The sequence below is a fragment of the Triturus cristatus genome, chromosome 3_2 (assembly GCF_964204655.1).
Source record: "Triturus cristatus chromosome 3_2, aTriCri1.1, whole genome shotgun sequence".
In the NCBI taxonomy this organism is placed as follows: Eukaryota; Metazoa; Chordata; class Amphibia; order Caudata; family Salamandridae; genus Triturus; species Triturus cristatus.
The window spans coordinates 1,059,467,766-1,059,488,576 of record NC_140584.1 but is presented as its reverse complement, the minus strand read 5'-3'; the positions used below and the strand labels follow the sequence as shown (position 1 = coordinate 1,059,488,576).

General features: G+C 46.8%; 1 protein-coding gene across 1 annotated transcript in view; it reads left to right on the top strand.

The window, feature by feature from the left end:
* Positions 1-20,811, top strand: part of RFC2 (replication factor C subunit 2) — a 72,360-nt gene that overhangs the window by 16,780 nt on the left and 34,769 nt on the right. Inside the window, exon 6 of the mRNA XM_085649776.1 lies at positions 18,419-18,519. Within this exon, the coding sequence (XP_085505902.1) occupies positions 18,419-18,519 (101 nt within the window). The remainder of the gene's footprint in view (positions 1-18,418; positions 18,520-20,811) is intronic.

Genomic DNA, 20,811 nt, shown 5'->3' with positions numbered 1-20,811 from the left:
GGTGCAAATGATTTTTCAAGGGACCACTGCAAACTTTTTAGATTCCCTTTCAGCCAGCTTTTTCCTACCTCCACTCGTCGGCCCACAGCACTAATTTCTTCTTCAGAGGCTGCATCTGACTCTTTCACCCTTTGGATACCGCTTTCATCTGAGTCAGTTTCCACTTTTTGCTTTTCCAGTGCCACCTCAGTTTTTTCTAGTGCTGCTTCAAACTGTGTGTTCCCTTACAGCTTGACTGACCCTCTTCTGTGGACTTTTGACCACTGCTGGCATTTTTTCTTGAAGGGGAGCTGTTTTATCAGGGGGACACAGGACCATACGTGTGTGAGAGGCATGCACCCAATTTGGAAGGCCACCACATTTCACAACAGTCTTTGCCAGGATCATTTGGAACAGGCCTTTCCATTTCACAGCATCTCTCAGATCAAAGTTTTGACACCATTCATTATGTAGATCTTGTGTAGCAGCTGCAATCTGGTGAGAAACTGCACGCTCCACATCAGTCAGACCTTTCCAGGCAATGGCTAGTCTTTTCATTAGTTGTTTTCACAAGTGCATTTGCATGTAAATACTCAAGCATGTAAATACTCAAGCAACTTTGGTGATGCTGAAACAGTCTTTTGCAAAGTGTAACTCTGTGCTGCCTTTGTGTTGCTTTATTATGCATGAAACTTCAGGCAGATAGCTGCAATCCACTTCTTGTCCAGTCTGTGGTTTTGCACTCATCATCTTTGAGACCTCATTATGATCTGATTTCAGAGAAACTGGCAATCTATACCTGGGCATCAGCTTTTGCAAAAACACATTTGAGACTAACAGGATACAATATTGTGCAACTGAATTAGCATTTCCCTTTCCCAGGACAACAGTGACTCTCAATTGAGAAATTACATTGCATGGTAAGGGCAATCAATCTCGAATTTTGGGCTGAGGTAACTGCTGACAGCCATGAAACTTTGACAACATAATATATAGGAAGCACAGCATGTGCTGCTCTTAATGTGTCATTGTTACCTTTCAAATAAGGTCTATCTACAAAATGGTTGGGCTGAATCAGACGTTCATCATTAAAGTCTTAACTTTGGTTTCAGGCAGAAATTCATGACATTTAAACATTTAGGTTCAGTTTGATCACAAACAGTTTCATTTGCTGGCAGTAAGCTAAATACGTTTGAATTTAGACATTTCTTGGTCACAATATTTTCCCAAAATAACTCCACAAAGGAAGCAACCATTACAATAATTGGAAATGGCATTATTATAAACTCACTCTTTTTATGACTGGCATCTACCACAGCTACTAAATTAAGGCAGCTGGGCATTTCTGTGACGTTGGGGTCAAGGATCATTGGGAAATACGTAACAGACCTTTGAACGCTTTCATGTTTTTGAACAGGCACTGAGAGCGCAGCCTTCCCTCTCACTGCACATCAGTGTATTTTCTTTTAAATAAACTTGCATTCCTAGTGCCGGGGCGCGACACCTTTTCACTTTCAACTCTAGGAATGTTTTTGTGCAATTGTTGTCCAATGGAAGCGGATCAGACACATCCTTGTGTGTCAGCCTCATTAAAGGCTTAGCCACTAGGGAAAGGTTTAGTAACCACTCACTACAGCAGCTAACCATTCCCAAAAACTTCCTGACTTCTTTCTGAATTTGAGGTGGATTCATCTGGTAAATTATTTCCACTCTCTCTGGTGACTCCTTTCTACCTCCCTTTCCAGTTATGTGTCCCCAGCCATTCATTCTCTTTCTGACAGTACTCCTCACTAGCTTCATGCAATTGCACTGTGACATGAACTTGGCAAAAACCAATAACAGTTAGCCATTCTCCAGCACATGGAATGTGAAAAAATATATTGGCTGGATTCGGTACCACAGGACAACATGGAAAAATTATGCTATTAATCTCCTGCTCTAATCTGTTCTTTTCATTTAGTTTCTGTGAACCTGTGATCAGAAAGTTACATAAACTTCCAATCAATTCCATCAAAAATCCTTTTATTGGTAAAATTCCTGCAACTGATTCTGTTCTTGAATACATGTCATCTAATTCTAATTTGAATAAGACATGCTCTGCACATTTTATAAATCTGACATCCTTCTCTGTGAAATTTTTTATTTCTGTGTTTATTATTGCTTTCAAATTGGAAGGTAATTTTTCGACTGTCTTTTCTGAAAACAATGCTATAGGTGTCTCTTGTTGGGCCATTTTAAAATGTACATTCTCATCAAGAATCTGAAAAATAACATTATCTGGTGTACAGTAATCTGTGCTGTTTACTTAGCAAAACAATTGTTTTCCTGTCAGGCCTTGTTTCTGGAAATTATTCACATTTGCTCTGGACAACTTATTTAAATTAATTTTAGCATTTTCCATATTTTGTGGGACAATTTGGGTTTGAAACATTTCTGCCATTGGTACCTGTTTCTGAACTGACATTTGCATTTGCTTAGCTGGCACCTCTTGCACCTGCATTTCTCTCTGTTTTTGCACATTTCCTACTGCTGCATCATGTTTAAATATAAATTTCTTCTTCCAGTGGTCAAATCTGTCACAAAGATAGCAAAAGGACACTTTTTCCAGCAGTACAACATCCATACCTGAATTTGCACAAACCAAAACACCTTTATTTCCATCCTGTGGAACACCAAATCTTTATTGAGCACTTTTTACCTCTGCTTGTGAAACATCACCCTGTACCACAATTGTATTCTCTGCAAACAGCTTATTCTGAAAACTTTTCTGTGCAAACCTTCTCTGTACCATCATAGGTTGTTCTTCAAACTCTTTTGGCTTCATTCCCTGTCCAGCACAATAGTAACCTTCATCCTTCAGATGCCATTCTATCAGCATTTGCTTTATGTGCACACTGATCTTATCAGAAAAAATTAAACCAATAACCAACTGAGTTGCAAAGAATATTATGCTAGTGGCATCTGGACATACTCTACCACTGTTTTGCTGAAACATTAAACACACACTTTCACAAAACTCATGAACCAATTTTAGCTCCTGTTTTGTTCTTTTAATCTGTACCCAATTAACATATTTTGCTGCCACTCTGCCCTTCAGAAAAGTAATCACTGCTTCATTTTTCTCAACAACAAGAGAAAATGATGGTGCATTCATGCAAACATTTTTCACTGTCTCCTCACCTGGCCTTTGCATCGCAACTTTAGATTTAAACCAGAATTCAGTTTGCATGGCAGTGTCAAAAATAATTTCCAAATTAATACATAACTCCTTTAAAATTTCAATAAATCCATCAACTTGTGGGTACCACAGCATAAGTTTGTCTCTTGATTTCGGGAATGTATTCAGAAATTCTGCAAGTTCACTTTTGTTCCGTGGCACATGAACATGCACTTCTCCCACCATTTTTCTCAATAAGCAAGCAAAAGCTTCTCCTTCATTCTGCTTATTATTTTCCTCAACTAAATCTGGTGTTTTTTTTTTCTTATCCAGTTTCCTTGCTAGGTCTGGTGGTTTTTTTCTTCTCATGTTTTCTTGTGCACTTGTCTCCTAATTTCTCAAACCCATTGCATTTAAAATATATATTTCGTTTCTGCAATGTGCTATTGCATTTCTGAAGAACACATTGTCTCATTTGCCTCATCATCCACATGTACCCTGAAACATTTCTGAAATGGAAAACTTCCTGAAACAATAATTTCATATTTTTGAGCCAAATCGGTCAGTCTACCATGTGTAGTTACTGCACATGTATTTATTTCTTTACTCAGGGAAATTAATTATTTTTCTTGATACTGGTTCACATTTTCATGATTTAAATAGCAAGGACTGTTAATTACGCCATGCTCAAATGTTGAATTTAAAACACTAAGCTGTTTCTCTTTTTCGGGGTCTGGGTTAATTTGTTCCCCCATGCTTTCTATCTTTTTAATTACTGCTGCTTCCTCAAAGTAGATTTGAAAAATCCCATCTTCAAATATATTCATTTTATCCTGGGCTGTGGGTCCTGTAAACACCATTTTTCCCCATCTTTCAATGCTTGAACTGTCTGGGGTAATTTCTGTTCAATAATCTGTGCATTCTGAGTTTCCAAAATAAACCCTGACACATGTACTCCTTCTACAGCTGTTTGAATCTTTTGAGTAGGGACCATATTAATTTGGACAGTTATAATTCGTCTAGGCTCTATCTGTGCATCTGCAGCTGGTAGTTTTTGGACTGAATCAGTCACATTTAAAGCAGTAACACCTGGAGGTATCACTGTCAGTGCTGAATCAACAGGTAGTGGGTCAATCTGAAATGTCTGCACATTTCTCTCATTCTGTATTTCTCTCTGTTCAACAGAAGCAGTAGCCACTGTAGTACTTACTGGTACACTATTTTCAGTATTTTTAATGGGAACCACATAAAGTGGCGGACACTCAGTTAACAATGCATCCGTTATTTCATCCCCTGAATCATTATTTATTTGAAGCTTTTTATCATCATTAATTCGCTTCTACTGCATCTGGTGCTTTACCTTTTTATCCTCACTTGCTTTGTCTCTTGCTGCTTTTTCCCACATGCTTAAGGCCTCAAATTGTGCAGCTCTAGATGGTGTCTTTCTTTCACATAACACTTCCCTTAATTTGTCAATAACTTGCAATTCAAAAGTGCCATCTTTTGGAAACCGCAAAGGACCCTCTTTTTCAGTAATCTTGCACCATTGGTGAACCCACATGCATGATTTTTGTCCCAAATTGGTAGACCTAAAATGCACAGGTGTTCCTTCAGGAGCATCACCAACAAAAAATGAATTTTTCACTTTACCTCGAAACAGCTTCTTTAAACCTTTAAACAATTCCATTTCTGCAATATTTTAATGCAATTTATTTTCTCCAATCCTGCCACAATTGACAGTTTCAGTCTGTTTAACTCCTGCTACAGACCCCTTCTTTTTAAACAGGGCTCACTTCACACCTACTGTCTCGTCCAGTGCCAGCGTGGCCCTTTGGGACGCCAGTTTTCCTCCTGCTACTAGCCCTCCCTTTACAAAATCTTACGACAATCTCTTTCTTGCGTCCCCTTTTACTCAAAATCTGTTAGTAACGACATAAAAACGCCACCATTTTCTGTTTCACTAACCAAAGTATAGTTAATGACCTTTTTCACAAGAATTCCGTCTTTCCCGAGAACAGCGCTTACCTCTGCCCTACTACAGAATCGTTACTTCCGTTGATAAAGTAGCACATCCCTCTACCTTACCCTTCTAACAAGCATCAGCTAACCGTTTCTCCAGAGTTAAGACACATAGTTGGAGACCAATGCTCCTGAGAAATAAAGCTAGAGTTTCACAATTAACCCAAATGCCTTTACATTCACGCACGTTCACACAAGAAAAATGTAGTACATTCACACAGAATCCTGTCTTTCCCGCGAACTGTCTGTCCTACTACAGAATTATGACATACGTTAACAAAGCAGCGCTTGCCTCTCCTTTGTCCAGTGATAAGCGTTATCGGAATGCCAGTTGGATCCCTGGTACCCAAGACCAGAATTTCACAGGTAACCTTTGCTATCATACACACTTCTCTCACACAGAAAATGTCTCTAATGGCAACACACGGCGATGTCACCGAATCGAACCCAGACAATGCGTCGTGCAACTTCAATCGTTACACGTTTTCCCTGTGTACCTACAGGGTAACAACAATTCCTTCTTTCCCGAGAGCAGCGCTTACCTCTGCTCTACTACGGAACCGTTACAAACTTCCGACTTCCTACATCCCAGAAGCCGTGCAAACAACATATAACTCGACGCAACTCAACATAGAATGTTAGTACATATATCAATAATCAATAAATCTGTCCTATGAAATTACCAATTCAATCAATAAAACAAAATAAAAAACATCAAGTCAAAATGAGCAAACTTTCATCCACAGCCAAAACCCTTACTATTTTTCAACACCTCAAAACATACCTGCAGGCACATTAACATTTCCCAACCCTATTAATACTCGCACCACTCCAGCAATCTCCTTCTTGTATCACCTTTCCAGTACTGCTTTGCCAGTCTTCAGGTTCTGAGCCCAGGAATCAGGACTTTATCTAACTTGGGCAATTATTTTCTAGCACTAGGCATTAAACTAACTATGCTCCTTTTGGTGATGGCACTAACCTTAACTCTGCTACCAAAAACTGATCCAGCTGTAGTTATCTGGTAATTTCCCTATTCAAAACCACATCACCTATGGTTTACCGCTGTAAAGGGTAAAAAATGATGGATCTTTTGATGACCGTGTTTCACCAAACAGGAGACTTTACATGTATATGAAAATTAAATGCAAACAATATTAGAGGCAATAATGAGTGGGGAGTTATTTTTAAAGGGTTTTATTTAAGTCAAAAGTTAAGGTTCTCTGACTCTTTATTCATTAGTCAAATATCAATCAGGTTACAGAATTGAAAAATAGGAAAAATAGCATTAATACAGAACATATTACAGTCTGCATATAAACATCACATATAGGAAGGGAAATGTGGCACAAATTGTCAGTCAAAACTCAAGAGGGGAGGAGCCTAGCGCGCAACCAAGATGGCCGCGTAGGTGCGAGGCTCCCGGGGACCTCCGCAACCTCCTACGACTATCCTGAATTTATCCTGTCTCGGATGAGGGGACGGTGTTGATGAGCCTGAGCTGAGGTGGCACCCGTTTCTCGTTTTCAAATCGGACCTCGGACACCGGAGTGAGCACCGATTGTATGCGGCCTTCTCCTCGCCAGACCCCGGATTTGCGCTGAGGGGTGACCCAGCGACAAAGTGAACAACAGCGGCGGGCCGGGCCTGGAGAGTCGCGTACCCCGCACTTTCGCTTTCGCACCCCCCTTGCCTTCTTTGCAGGGCTGGGTCGCGGGGCTCTTGGTGTTAGTGTGGCCTCGCTGGGAGACCCTGCCTGCCCGCCGGCTGTGACCCGCCCCGCCGGCCTGAGGTGGCCCCCCCCGGAGCTCGTGGCCCTGATTGTTAGCCCTTTACGACGTGGCTGGTGCGACTGGGAGACTGGTGGCCATGGCCACGAAACAAGAGGGCGATCGGGCAAAGACCAAGTCGACCCGGCGTGGCACCGTCCATCAAGCCAACAGTATGGACCGCTATACCCTCCAGAAGGGATCTCCCGGTGGACCGCACAAGTCCCCTGAGGGCCCTCCTGATGCCCCGGACCTGCCCACGGATCTGACTCTACGGGATGTCATGGGCGCCATTGCCGAGATGAAGGCCTCGGTGGGCCAGCGGTTCGACACACTGGCACAGAAGATCGACTCGGTCCTCGTGGATGTTGGCCTGGTGAGGGCCGATCTTTCTAAGACCAACGACCGAGTGGATTCTTTGGCCCACACCGCGTCGGGCCTCACGACTGAGTTGGCGGCACTACAAACAGAGGTGCGCCGGCTTGGTCAGGCGAGCGCGCTTATGGATCGGCGCCTGGAGGGATCCGAGAGTCGGGCCCGGAGGAATAACATCCGCATCATCGGGGTGCCCGAGGGACGGGAGGAAGCGGCAGCGGACCTATTTGTGGAGGACCTGATCGCCACCCATCTCCAGCCACGGGGGCTGAGTAAATTCTTCGCCGTGGAGAGGGCCCACAGGGTTCCCTGGGGAAGGCCGAAGGTCGGAGCCCCTCCGCGACCTCTCATTGCCCGGATTTTCAATTTTCGGGACAGGGACGCTATCCTGCAAGCCTCCAGACTGCATGGGCCGGTTAAACTTGACAATATGGAGGTGAACTTTTACCCTGATTTCACCCCAGCGGTCCAGAAGCAGAGACTGAGCTTCCTAGGCGTCAAACGCCGTCTTCGGGACCTCAACCTTAAATACGCTATGCTCTTCCCGGCCAAGCTGCGAGTGGAGGTAGAGGGTCGCACGCACTTTTTTGATCGTCCCGAAGCGGCCGGGGACTGGCTGGACACTCTGTCTGGGGATCGTGATCGAGGGGGCGGGGGGGGGGCGGCGGGGGGAGAAGGCACGCTGGATCGAGACTGAGGGGTTAATATTAGGCCTCACTCTGGCCAAAAATGATGCCACTCTCGCTTAGGCGCCTGTCTGTATACTTTCCCCTCCTATGGAGGTTGTGTGGGGTCTACTGGGGTTCTCCTTCCTCCTCTAGGGGGTTTAGCTAGTTTTACTGTATATGGGGCGACAGGCACACTGCACGTTGGGGGGGGCTGTCCGGGCTCATGCAGGGAGGGGGGAGTTTTGTTGGGGCGGGTGGGTAGGGATGGGGTGTGTTTCGTTTTCACCACAAGGCAAAAGTATCATTATGTTAGCTCTATAGTGCTCTCGGGGGGACGATGGGTGGCTTCTGTCTATGATGGGGGGTAGGGAACTAACTTTGTTGTCCTGGAACGTGAATGGACTGGGGGACAGGATTAAACGTGGTGTGGTCCTGCAGTTCTTGAAGCGAATCTCGCCCGATATAGTTTTTCTGCAGGAGACACACCTCATTGGCAACTCCTTCTGTGCCATGAATCGGCGGGGTTATCGCCTAGTGGCCCATTCGGGCTTCACGTCTGGCACAAGGGGTGTGGGCATCATGGTTAAGAACTCGCTCCCGTTGGAGATTGATGAGGTGCTCCATGACGACAGGGGACGTTACACGGTCTTGGTGGGAAGACTGGAGGGCAAAGTGGTTGTTTTTGTGTCAGTATACGTCCCGCCGGGGCTGCAGTCGACTACCTTTGCGGACCTGGGGCGCCTCCTCCTTGGCCTCCCGGGGGGGATTCTAGTGGTTGGGGGGGATTTCAATGCGGTGGTTTCCGGGATTGTGGATCGTCACCCCCCTAGGGACCTCCCCCGGGCCCAGGCGTGGCTATCTGGCCTCTTGGACACTTTGGGATTGGTGGATTGCTGGCGTTTAAAGCATCCCACGCAGCTCCAGTATACCTTCCATTCGGGGGCCCATGGTAGTCTCTCACGACTAGATTATGTCCTGGTCCCGGCGGCCTATGCTGGGAGGGTGGGAGAGGTGCGCCATTTGGCGCGGGGTATCTCGGACCACTCCCCGCTTTTGTTACACTTTGATATTTTTCCGAGGGGCGAGGGTAGGGTGGTCCTGATCAATTCCTGGTACCTGCGCGACCCCACCATTCGCGCTGACTTGATTAAATCCCTCCAGCGCTATTTTGATGAGAACGTGGGGTCCGTGCCTTCGGCTATCTCACTGTGGGAGGCATTCAAGACGGTACTCCGAGGTGAGGCCCTGTCCCTGATTTCCCATGCCCGGAGGCGCGAGAGGGAGGAGGTGACCCGGGTGGAAGCTGAGATAGCCGAGTTGGAGGGTAATTTAGAAGATGAGGTGACGGAGGCCGCATTACATGTTCTCCAACTCAAGCAAGCGGCCTATAGGGCCCTCGTCACGGAGGCGGCCAGGGGCCTCAGTAGAGGGCAACAGGGGAGACTGTATGATGTGGGTGATAAGGCTGGTAAATTGATTGCGTGGCTGGACAGAAAAGAGAGAGCGAGTCGTGTAGTTCCGCTGATTGAGAAAACGGACGGTGTGTGTGTTACTGAGCCGGAAGAAATTGTCTCCTGCTTCGCGGATTATTTCCGTGGGGTGTATTCCCCAGTGTCTCCCCGCTCCTGAAGAAGATTCCCGTGCCCTGCTCAGGGATATCGCGCTGCCTTCCCTTTCGGAGGAGGACAGAGTGTCGTTGGACGCCGCTCCAACTTCCGACGAAATCGCCCTCGCCATACGCTCGGTCGCTTCCGGCAAGGCCATGGGTCCTAATGGTCTCCCCATCGAGTTATACAAGTTGCGACCAGATACGCTGGCACCACATCTACGAGCTATGTTCCTGGCGGCCCACTCGGTGGGCTCCCTCCCGCTGGACCAGCGTCTGGCTACAATTGTGGTTATCCACAAGGAGGGGAGACCTCGGGACCGGGTTACATCCTATCTGCCCATTTCGCTACGGAACGCGGAGCCCAAAATTCTCGCCAAGGTACTGGCCAATCGGCTGGTCGGCGTAGTGGGCGACTTGGTTCACCAGGACCAGTCCGGCTTTATTCCCCATCGCAACACGGCCCTTAACTTGCGGCGTTTGCATGGGGTGCTCGCACGTGTCCCGTTTATACGGGAACCGGCCGTTTTGGCGTCCTTGGACGCCACCATGGCGTTTGACACGCTTGAATGGCCATACATCTGGGCGATGCTTGCGAAGTTTGGCTTTGGCGCGGGATTCATCAGTTGGGTCAAATTGCTGTATTCGGGCCCATTGGCGCAGGTGGTGGTGAACGGTAGAGTATCGGCTCCGTTCGAGTTGGGCCGGGGCACGCGGCAGGGTTGCCCCTTGTCGCCGCTCCTTTTTGCGCTGGCCTTGAAGCCCCTGGCGGAGTGGCTGCGGTGGCATCCTTCAATTTGTGGTCTCCGTTGGACCCCCGAGTATGAGGACCGCGTATCCCTATACGCTGATGACATCCTCTTGTACCTAGCTTCCCCACGTAAATCACTCATAGTACTGGTTGATGTTTTGCATTCATTCGGTCGTAACTCCGGTCTTGTCATCAACTGGGCTAAATCGTGTGTGTATGTTCTCTCCGGGGAGGCTCCTATCCTCCCGCGGGGCTGTCCGATCCAGATCGCCCCGCAGGGATTTAGGTACCTGGGTGTCTTCATTACTCTGGACCCGGAGGCCCGGTATGATCGGAACTTGCTTCCCCCCCTCCAGCGCCTGAAAGAGGATGTCGCGCGCTGGCGGCGCTTGCCGCTTTCGCCGCTCGGCCGGGCGGCATTGTTTAAAATGATGTCGCTGCCGCGTTTCCTGTACGCGTTGCAGAACACTATGGACCTCGTCCCAGCGCGCTACTTCCGTGAGGTGGAAAGTTTGCAGCGCCACCTGTTCTGGGACGGGAGGCCACGTATCGCCCTGGCGAAGCTTACGCTCCCATGGTATGACGGGGGGGATTGCCCTCCCGGATATCAAACGGTACTATTGGGCCTCTCAGCTGGCTGCGATTAATCAAGGCCTATACGGGCCCGCCTCAAACCCAGCATTCGAAATGGATAAGATGCTACTCCCGGGTGGGGACTATAATCGAGCGCTCTACTCCAGCGCGCCCGACGCTAGGCTAACGGGCCCCACGCGTGTTATGGTGCGAGTGTGGCACGCGGCTAGCGTTGCGATGGGGTGGAAGGATCGTTTGACCCGGGCGTCACCACTATACGCGTCCGAGCAGTTGGGCTCCCTGTGGACCTCGAAGGGCTTAGAGAAGTGGGACATGATAGGCATCAGCAAAGTGGGGGATCTCTGGACGAGGGGAGGATTTAAAACATTCGAGATGTTGCAGACGGAATTCCAGTTGCAGGACAGGGAGTACTTTCGGTACTTGCAGATCCGTCATGCACTATGTTCTGTCTTCCCGGACGTTCCCTCCATCCCGGAGTATTCCCCCCTGGAAGATAGAGTGCTGGATGGACACGTTCCGGACAGCACGATCTCACTGATCTACAAAAAACTGATCAATGATCGCGTGGGATTGCTGACTGCCCTCCGTGAGGCTTGGGTGGCCGATGGACTGGAGCTGGACGACGAGGACTGGACATCTGCGGTGGCCTCCCCGAAAGAGGTGGCCATACCGGCCCGCCTTCGCTTCGTCCAGCTCAAGATACTCCACAGGGTCTATGTGACGGGGCCAAGGCTCCTGCGTATGGGTTATGCTGTGGACGGATTGTGTAAGCGTGGGTGTGGTGCTTTGGGGACCTTTCTGCATATCTTGTGGGAGTGCCCGGAGGTGGAGCGATTCTGGCGTGGTGTGCATGAGGTCCTGCGAGTGGTTACGCATGTGGCGCTGCTGCCCGAAGCGAGGAGATGCCTGTTGAATGTGTGGGAACCTACCGACTACCCGGCGCCACAGACGTGGTGGGTGACTCTGGGATATATGGTGGCCAAGCGTGATATTGCTCAACTGTGGGGATCCCAGAGGTCCCCGACTGTCTCGGCTTGGAAGGAACATATGGACTGGTGCATGTATCGGGAAAAGGTGGTGTATGTGGCGAGAGGTAAGCCTGGGGTGTGGGTGAAAGTATGGGGCCCCTGGAACGCCTACCGCGGGGGAATCTGTGCTCCGCCGTTATTGCCTGATCCGTCGCCTGCCCCGTCCCCTTACCCGCCTCATCTCCCCGGTACCGGGCATTGAGTTTACCCAGCCCTAGTCCTGATCTCTTCCCCTTCTTGATCTTCCTATGGACTGGTAGGGTCCCCCTTCCAGGGGAGCACATGCTGCTATTTCAGATTGTGGATTGCCTTGTGGGTTTGTTTTTTCTGGTTGTTCTTTAAGTTTAAAATGAAACCGTACAGTGGGGTCCGGATGGTGTGGTTATCAACGCTGCTAACTCCTGTGCATCTTCCTTGCCGCAACATGCGCTTTATACTGTGTATCATATGCTCCTTTTGTCTACTAGCAGCCGGCCGGAAGGTTGTAGGCCCATCTTTGTAATTTTTTTGAGTCTTGTAATAAACGGTTTAAAAAAAAAAAAAAAAAAAACTCTTAAAGAGTTTCTAAGAAAAAGAGTAAGTCTTACAAGGTTAATTAATAATGGCAAAAATATCCCATGAAGAGAAATAAATGCAGTTTAGCACCTAAAATCTAAATCTGTTCTGATCCTTTCAGCTCTTTCCCTCTGCCTCTGCTTCGCTGTGCTAGTCTGTATCTCTGTCTCAAGCTGAACCATAGCCCCCACAGAATGCAGCCCCTCCCTGTCTCTGTGTCCAGCACAGAAACTGGGCATGGCTCTCAGAAAAAAGAAGAGAGAGGCAAAAAGCAAGGCAAAAAGGCACTCCTCCCACTTGTAAGCCATATTTCAAGTAAAAGTTCACGTGCTCAGTCCTCATAGCAGGTCCAATCAGAACTTCAAGACATATCATCTCCCCATGGGCTGACTGGATACGTCATTAATCAGGCTTGTTCCTGTTCAAATTTCAGTCTTGTGATTTATGAAAAAGTGTGTTCTTCTCTCCACGTTTAAACAGGCTACAAAATTATGCAACATTTTGAAGGTCGAAGGAAGCTGTAGGCAGGATTTTTTATCAGGGCCCTTTCATTGAAAGTTGCTGGGGAAAGAGGAGCACATTCCAAACTAATGTTTCAGTTTAGTCCACTAAAGCAAACTAAAATCACGTGGTTTTCTACACTGTGAAACACAATTCAGCACATTTCTGCTCTTGCAAAAAATACATGATGCCTTTTTAAAAGTACAAATACATTTTCTAAATTAATGTGCATTCTATAGTGAGATTACATATGGATTAATCACATATAAGCATGGCTGTTCAACTAATTAGGCATGTTTTCACATAAAAGCACCTCCAAACTGAAGCCCTATGTTTTCAACTTGCTTTTCCACAATCTGCGTGCCATTATAAAACTCATGTCTGCAGCTTTTTGTCATATAATAATGCATACATTTTAGTGGTGAAATCTAAGCTCCATCAATGGCATGCAGGGGTGTGGAATTTTTGAAAAAATGCACTTGCCCAAGGGACAAAGTGCTAATTAAATCTTCTTGTCCTGTCAAGAAATCCACTTGTCCCTGCTTCTATCCTAAATCACTTAGATGGGACAGTAATCAACAGCAGCCTCCTAAGTAAACCTTCTGTGTGCTGCTGCCCTTCAGTAGTAGGCAAACATGCAAATACTCTCTTACGGCAATCAACAAGCTTCCACATTCCTCTCAGCATGGATGCTAAACTGGTTCTCTTTCATCTTAATTATAGTACATAATCCTTCCACTGACTCGTCATAGGTTCCATGGTGCTTTGCTTTGGTTCTTTCATACTTTAGCTTATCCCCTTACCCGCTTCTCTTGCTACAGACTGAAGTGTTTTCCCCTTTCTCTCCGCAGAGTTCATGCCCCCTCTTCTACTATGCACAGTACAAGTTTATGCTTGTCCCCTTTTACCCCGCTCCCACATGTTCTATATCCCTATCTCCATTCTCTCTCTCTCTGTAGAGCCATACCTTTTCCACTTCATTATCTCATCCCAAAACTGCTCCATTGTGGTTATCCTAAGTCCTCCAAATCCATTGCCCTGCACTCTTTCACCATAGGCTACCTGCATTTCTTTAGTCCCTTTGCGAATTGTGTTTGGCTAAGACTGCCAGCACCCCTACCCCCTTTCCTACCTCTCCTCCAGCAGCCCTGACGTCCGCCCCTAGAGCAACCATAGTCTTGTCATCATGCTCTAAATTAGCAGTGTTGGTCAAGGAAGCAACAAAGAGGCTTATTTTTGTGACAAATGCAGTGATGACAAAATGTAAAGTCCAAATAATCATTTTATGCCCATCAACATTGGCATTCTCAAAATCATATTTGGAAAAGTGTGTTCTTTATTGAAAGAGAATGCAAGTAATTTAATGCTGGTGCAGGAGGTTAGCCATCTGCAGGATCGGGTAATCCAGGGCATAGGCTAATCTTTTTAGGTAAAGAGCTGTGCAAACAGGCCACCAGAATATCACAAGTCCTTGCATAGATTGCTCCATACACATATACAGTGATTTTATATTAAAGCTGTGCTCCCTCCTTACACGTTCATAAATCAGTTCAGAAGTTTAGAAAGAGCAGAGCTCCGTGTCTAGCGTGCTGTACCGCTGCATACAAAGTAAAAGGACCGCATATCTAAGGGAGTGTGTAGATTTCTTACAACAGGGTCCAAGGAAGTTGTAAAGCAATATACAGACAAATGAGCAAAGTGGGGCCCAGACAGGTGAGAGCAGAGGCCAGGGAAAGCCTAAAGGGAGGCTCCGATGCGTTCCAGGTTGGTACTCAAGCTAGGACAGAAGGAAAACAGTTAAAGTGCAGATCGGTTTCGAGACTGAGAATCATATGTGATGCATCCCAGCTGGTAAGTTAGGAAATGCAACGAACTTACGAGAATATACTTAAGAGGAGGAGGCATATGAACAGGCTTGTGGGAAACAGTAGGAGGTCTAAGTTCCACGCCGAGCTCCCAGCGAATGAATTAGATGGTACATTCAAATGATATGCTTTGGGGTAAACGACACAAAGCATATAGACGCAAACCCCCACTGTTACTGACTGTCGGATGAAAAGAAAATGAAAGCAGCATTGTTAGACAATTAGAATAATTCCTCTAACTGTCTTTGCAACCAAGGGGATCAGACGTGACTCTGGGACTGACCGTCCGCTTGTTTCTTCTGTCTGGCTGCTGCTTATTTCAGCTGGGTACTATTCTTGTGCATTTATAACGCAACTTGCACTTTCGGCCTCAAAGCCACACTGCCAATAAACTGAGCTCAGTCAGCTAACCGCAGCCAATAGTGCAGGGTCTGATTATTATTATTTTTTTTGCCACTAAACTGGAGTAAAGAGTTCACTGAGCGCATCGCAGGCTGCCCTTACTTTCCATGATCAAAATTAGTTCCCATCTCCCTGATTGGCTGAACGTGCAAGGTTCCCTCAGCTCTGAACCTGCTTATTGGTGTTACCAATTCCTAAAGGAAAGGTGCAGTACAAAGGAATTCTGAAATATTTGAGCTTGCTGTTAGGGTAGAGGCAGGAGGATAAACTAAAATGTCTACATTTCCAACGGACTTAGTACATACTAAAACCGCTTGTCCTTGACAAGTAACACACAAGTCCCGGTGAAAGAGGCCATGGGTGAGCTGATTGCCCTGCACAAGCAAACAGAGCGTATTAAGTGGTTAAGCAAGATCAAGGCCTGGTTTTTAAAACTCAGGTTGGGGCAGTTTTGGGAGGAACCTGGGTCCATTACCAAATCAATGGTTCCCCTTTTTAGGTCTCGCCTGACCCAGCGCATGCGCTGGCGAGACATTTTGTGAGGGCTCCAAAAAGTGCTACTAGGCCAGTCTAGAGCTACAGTGCACGTGCGCAGGCGCGCACGCCGCTCTTGACCGCAATTACTTTCACAGCCGCACGGCATAGCCAGTAGGTCTCGCTTTTGGGACCCTATAAGTATTTAGTTATGCAACTGTTGCATGGCTAAACACTTATAAGGTCCCAAAGGCGAGACCTATAGGCTATGCCAATGCTTGTTATAAAAAGGTACTAGGAATGGACTTGGAAAGCTTAGAACGTACTGCACATGGCACTTTAACTGCGAGCTTTTTAAATTTTAAAGGATGTTTTGGATTCGAAATGTTTCTGTATATCGAACCACCCTAGGCACGAGCCCTGTACATCCTATTTAGATACGGAACTCTCCCTTTAAATGCAAGAAGAAGTACCTGGGGAAATGTCTGTTACTCCACTGTGCCCTTTATGCCACACTTTTCCTGCGACCCTTGAGTACTTTCTCTTTTGTTGCCCCTCCTATGCTGACGTTTGGAAAACCTGGATAGCTCCTGCTTGTCGCATCCTATCTTTTAATCGTCCCTCTGAAGCCACACTTATTTTTAGGTCAGACACCACAAGTTGGCTAGTGTTTGCTATTTCGAGATCCTTGCTTTTCGCCTGGTGGAAAGGGTCAACAAGCATTGGCATAGCCAATAGGTCTCGCCTTTGGGACCTTATACGTTTTTAGCCATGCAACAGTTAATGTTGTTGCAGTAAGAATATTGTGCTGCATAACTAAATACTTATATTTACTTGGATAGAATTGCTCTTTAATACATGTAATAAAGTGTCTCCCAGAGTGTCACACATAAGGAAGTTTATATCACTCATACACACACTAGAAACATAAATCTCACACACAACCATTCTAAAAACGTGTCAGATATGCCAATTGCATGCGCAAGTAGTTCATGTAGTGCTGTTTTGTAGACTGTACTATGGGATATGCAGTGAGAGGATGGGGCCTAACGGCCAGAACTGCTAACTTTGGAGCAGGGAAACCAGGTTCGAGTCTCTGCGTCATGGCTCAACATCGTGTGATTCTGAGCAAATCACTTAATCTCATTTTGCGTAAAAAACAAAAATGAATGTGTCCTTCTGTAATGAAAGCTGGTGCTCATGTAAAGCGTTCCACTACTACCTTCGGGTCGAGTTCGCGCTATATAAAACTGGAGGGGTGAGGGGCTGTGCGAGTCGGAGAATCCACATGAAAATCCCATGGAGCACATGACCCACTGTGTATGTGACATCTGTTCGGCGTGTTTGTGTTGCATCTGTGATGACTGCGCGGTACCTGTCACGTGTCTGAGAAGTATGCACACATACTGCCATGCCAAACTCAATAATAAAGCCGGAAGTTCTCGAACGTAAGAGTAACTTACCTTAAATTCTTATAGAAGCACAATATACGATCGCTTCTGTCTCTAACCAATTTCAAAATCTGAGCGCAGAGAAGGTAAAATAATAATGCTGGTTTAAAAGTACGTTCTAGGAGGCTAACCTAAGTAAATCTTACGATTGGTTAGAAAAAACACATAACCTGCCCGATAAAGCCGGCTCGCCAATCCTCAACGCAGTTGCTCCTACACCGGAAGAGACTGCTTGTTTGCTCCGGAAAACAGACAACGCACAGACGCGTGTAGGCCAGCGTTTTTGGCTTTTTGTTGTGGCTTTGCACATTGTTTGATCTGAGGATTGGAAGCGCAGTCTAGAGCCGTATGTTCTGGAAAAAAAAATGTTCTTGGGAAAGCTGGTGGGCTTGTGTTCTCCCAGCCGGCAGCAGCAATGTTAGCAGAAGAGCGTGGATTAGATTTAGTGCAGGGACAGCGGGAGGGCTGCGTGAGGTGGCAGTGTTGTGTAATCCGTTTCTCTTCACTTTAGGATAGATAGTGGGAGAGAGAGTTATGCGTGCAGGGCACAAGTCTTAAACAAACATTGGCCGCGCGCCTCGCAGTAAAAAAAAAAAAAACTGCGAGACGCGCTCTGTTGTGGGGTAGGGGCATTGAAGCGAGGCGCGCCCGCTTGGCCGAGCGAGAGGAAAGCCATATGGCGCCTCTGCGCAGCTGTGCACGTCGCGCGCGCTTGTGCGCGTAACAGCAAGCTGGTGGCCGGCAAAAGCCTGTGGGTAGCACTTTTAAAACCCAGCTACTAAATGTCTCCCCAGAGCAACGCATACGCTGGCTCAGGTGAGACCTAAAAAAAGTTCAAATTAATTCTGAAAATTAGACTACTTGTTTAGCCTAATTTGGCCTTATGGTATGATCTTGCGCACAGGAAGAAATATGTCTCATCTTACTGGATATTTTAATGATAATTTTAACAGATTTATTTTTATATACTGGTTTTTATGATGTGAATGGTCATATTTTTGATCGAATAAAGATTCCTGAAGTCCCGGGTGCCTGGCAATATAAATGCTACACCCCAGGCATGGTCCCGGTGAAGGGGGCTTGAAGAGGGGATGATGTAGTAGTTTAGTTTGAACTCTAATACATTTGTTTTATCGCCTCGATTCTGTATGAGTTTTAACCCGTAAAGCTTGTTTTCCTTTTAAACAAAACTGTGGTTTGATTACTGACTATTTTATATTACAGCATGACTGATGGAGCCCAACAGGCTTTAAGAAGAACGATGGAAATCTATTCGAAAACAACACGCTTTGCACTTGCATGCAATGCCTCTGATAAAATCATAGGTAAATTACAAGATTGCTTGCCTCACTGTGCAATAACTGTATTTTCTGCCCTCCGTTACTTACGAGAAACGTTTTAAAGTACCAGACAACTTACTGTTGCTAAAATATGACTGCATATTGTATCCTAATTGCTTACTACAAGCAAAAGCAAAACCCTAGTCAACATGTGTAAGAAGCTGGCTCTGTGTATATTATACCAAAATGAGGTATAATGTGCACAGAGTCCAGTGGAACCCCAAAGGTAGGCAGAGGTTAAAGTAGATAGCACCTTACTGTCAATTTTGGTTGTGTGGGCGAGCAGTAAGGCTTTATCAGAGCGTAGTGTTATGCATTTGTTGTACACACTTAATCAGAAAATGATTTCACACACTCAAAGACTGAACTCAGAGCTATTTGCTTTGTATACAAATATTTAGTTATATTTATTTCTTAGAACCAAGCAAGCCTGGCACAGGTAAGTGATTTATACTTTGCAGTAACAATACAGTTTGAATTGCAGTTGTATACATACTTTGGTTTGGTTACAGTAGAATTACTGGTAATGCAATAATTAGAAATATTGTACATATACTTTGTAATGACTTTTCAATAGGATGTCATGTAAATTACTTTACAGATTACTTTTCTTACACAGTGTAGTATACCTGGATACTGCACTGGGACATTTCCTGTAAACAGGTAAGTAAAAGCGTTTTGGTTATTTGTACTCCGTTATACAGACATTTATAGATTTTTCAACTCCACACTTAGAAACTTTTTCATAGAAAACAGTTAATGTTCTCCTATGGGAGAAAACTGAGTTATCGCTTCACAGGTAAGTACTTGGTTATGGGAGTTGGTTTTCTGGGGTTAGACTCAGGAGTCACCCAGGGTCGAGGATGCACTCTCGAAGCACCCTCAGCGGCACTAGGGCGGCCGGGTGCAAGGTCCTGTTTTGGTACCGGGTGCCCTGTTACTTTCAATAGGGATTCTCCGGTTTGCAAACACACTGCAAGTTTTGGGACGAAGGTCTTCTGGGAGCGACCACCACTTGGAGAGGTAAGTTGGGATGCTGGGGTTAGCTAGACACGGTCAGTTGCGCCACCCAAGGCCGTGGTGTGTCGGATGTAGGGGTGTCTTTTAGGGTCAGATCTTCTTACCAGCTCCTAGTTGCGGTTGGGGGGGGACCCTCTGGATTGAGGCTGCAGGCGTCGGCTGGAGGCAGGTCAGGGATCACTGGATCTCTGGTTAGGATCACCGGGGAGCCCGCTCGTGGTGGTGGGCCTCTCGAACTCGGGCCGTGGGCAACAGGTGCTGAGTGGTGCAAACTCGCGGATTTTGCCGAGCTGCAGTCTGTGGGTGAACAGATCCGGTGTTCACTGGAGACAGTCTTTTCTTTGGAAGGCAGGGCAGGGCCTCTGGGTTCTTGAGGTTGCTGGCTGCAGGACACACCGGAGTTTCGCTTCTGCAGGTTCGAGGTGGGGACAGGCCGGTAGGGCTGGGGCAAGTCAGTGGACGTCCTCCTTAGCTTTGGCATGGCTGTTTGGTCCTTCTTCTTCTTTTGGTCATTTCTCATCTGATGCGGCAAGGTTCGGGGGTGCCCCTAAATACTAGATTTAGGGGCGTTCCAGGTAAGTAAAGGCTGGGACCAATGGGTCCTTCTTTGGGGTGGGTACACCCCCTATTATGCCACCCTCCAGTGGGAGGGGGGCATATGCCTCACTCTGGTTAGCTGGGTCCCCCCCCCCCTCCTCCTCCCCCCATCTGCAAGATGGCGGGGACTGAGAGTTGTGCTTCACCTCGCCTCCCCCACCTGAGGGGTGGGGTTGGCAAAAGTGGGCACATCTCTTTTCCTCACTTGGTTTTCCTGCTGATTCTCCTGCCCAAAGTGGGGGTGAAAGCCAGTGGGGGCCAGTTCCTGAAAGCAGCAACAGGCCTGGGGAAGCTCACAAAGGCGGAAAGCCTTTGAAGCTTCCCCTTCGTGGACACTGCCCATCCTGGGGGAGGAGGCTTGGCACCTCGTCCTAGGATGTGCATTGTTTCAGGCCCCCGAGAGCAGCAGGCTCTTGACCCAGGGGTCCATCAACATGTCTGGTGGTGGCAGCTGGTGAGCAGCCACTCAGCCTGGACACTAGTGTTAGGTCGTTTTTCAGGGGGCATCTCTAAGATGCCCAATGTTTGCATTTTTCATTAAATCGCACACTGGCATCAGTGTGGGTTTAATGTGCCGAGAAGTTTGATACCAAACTTCTCAGTTTTCACTAAAGCCATTATGGTACTGTGGAGTTCGTAATGACAAACTCCCAGCACCAT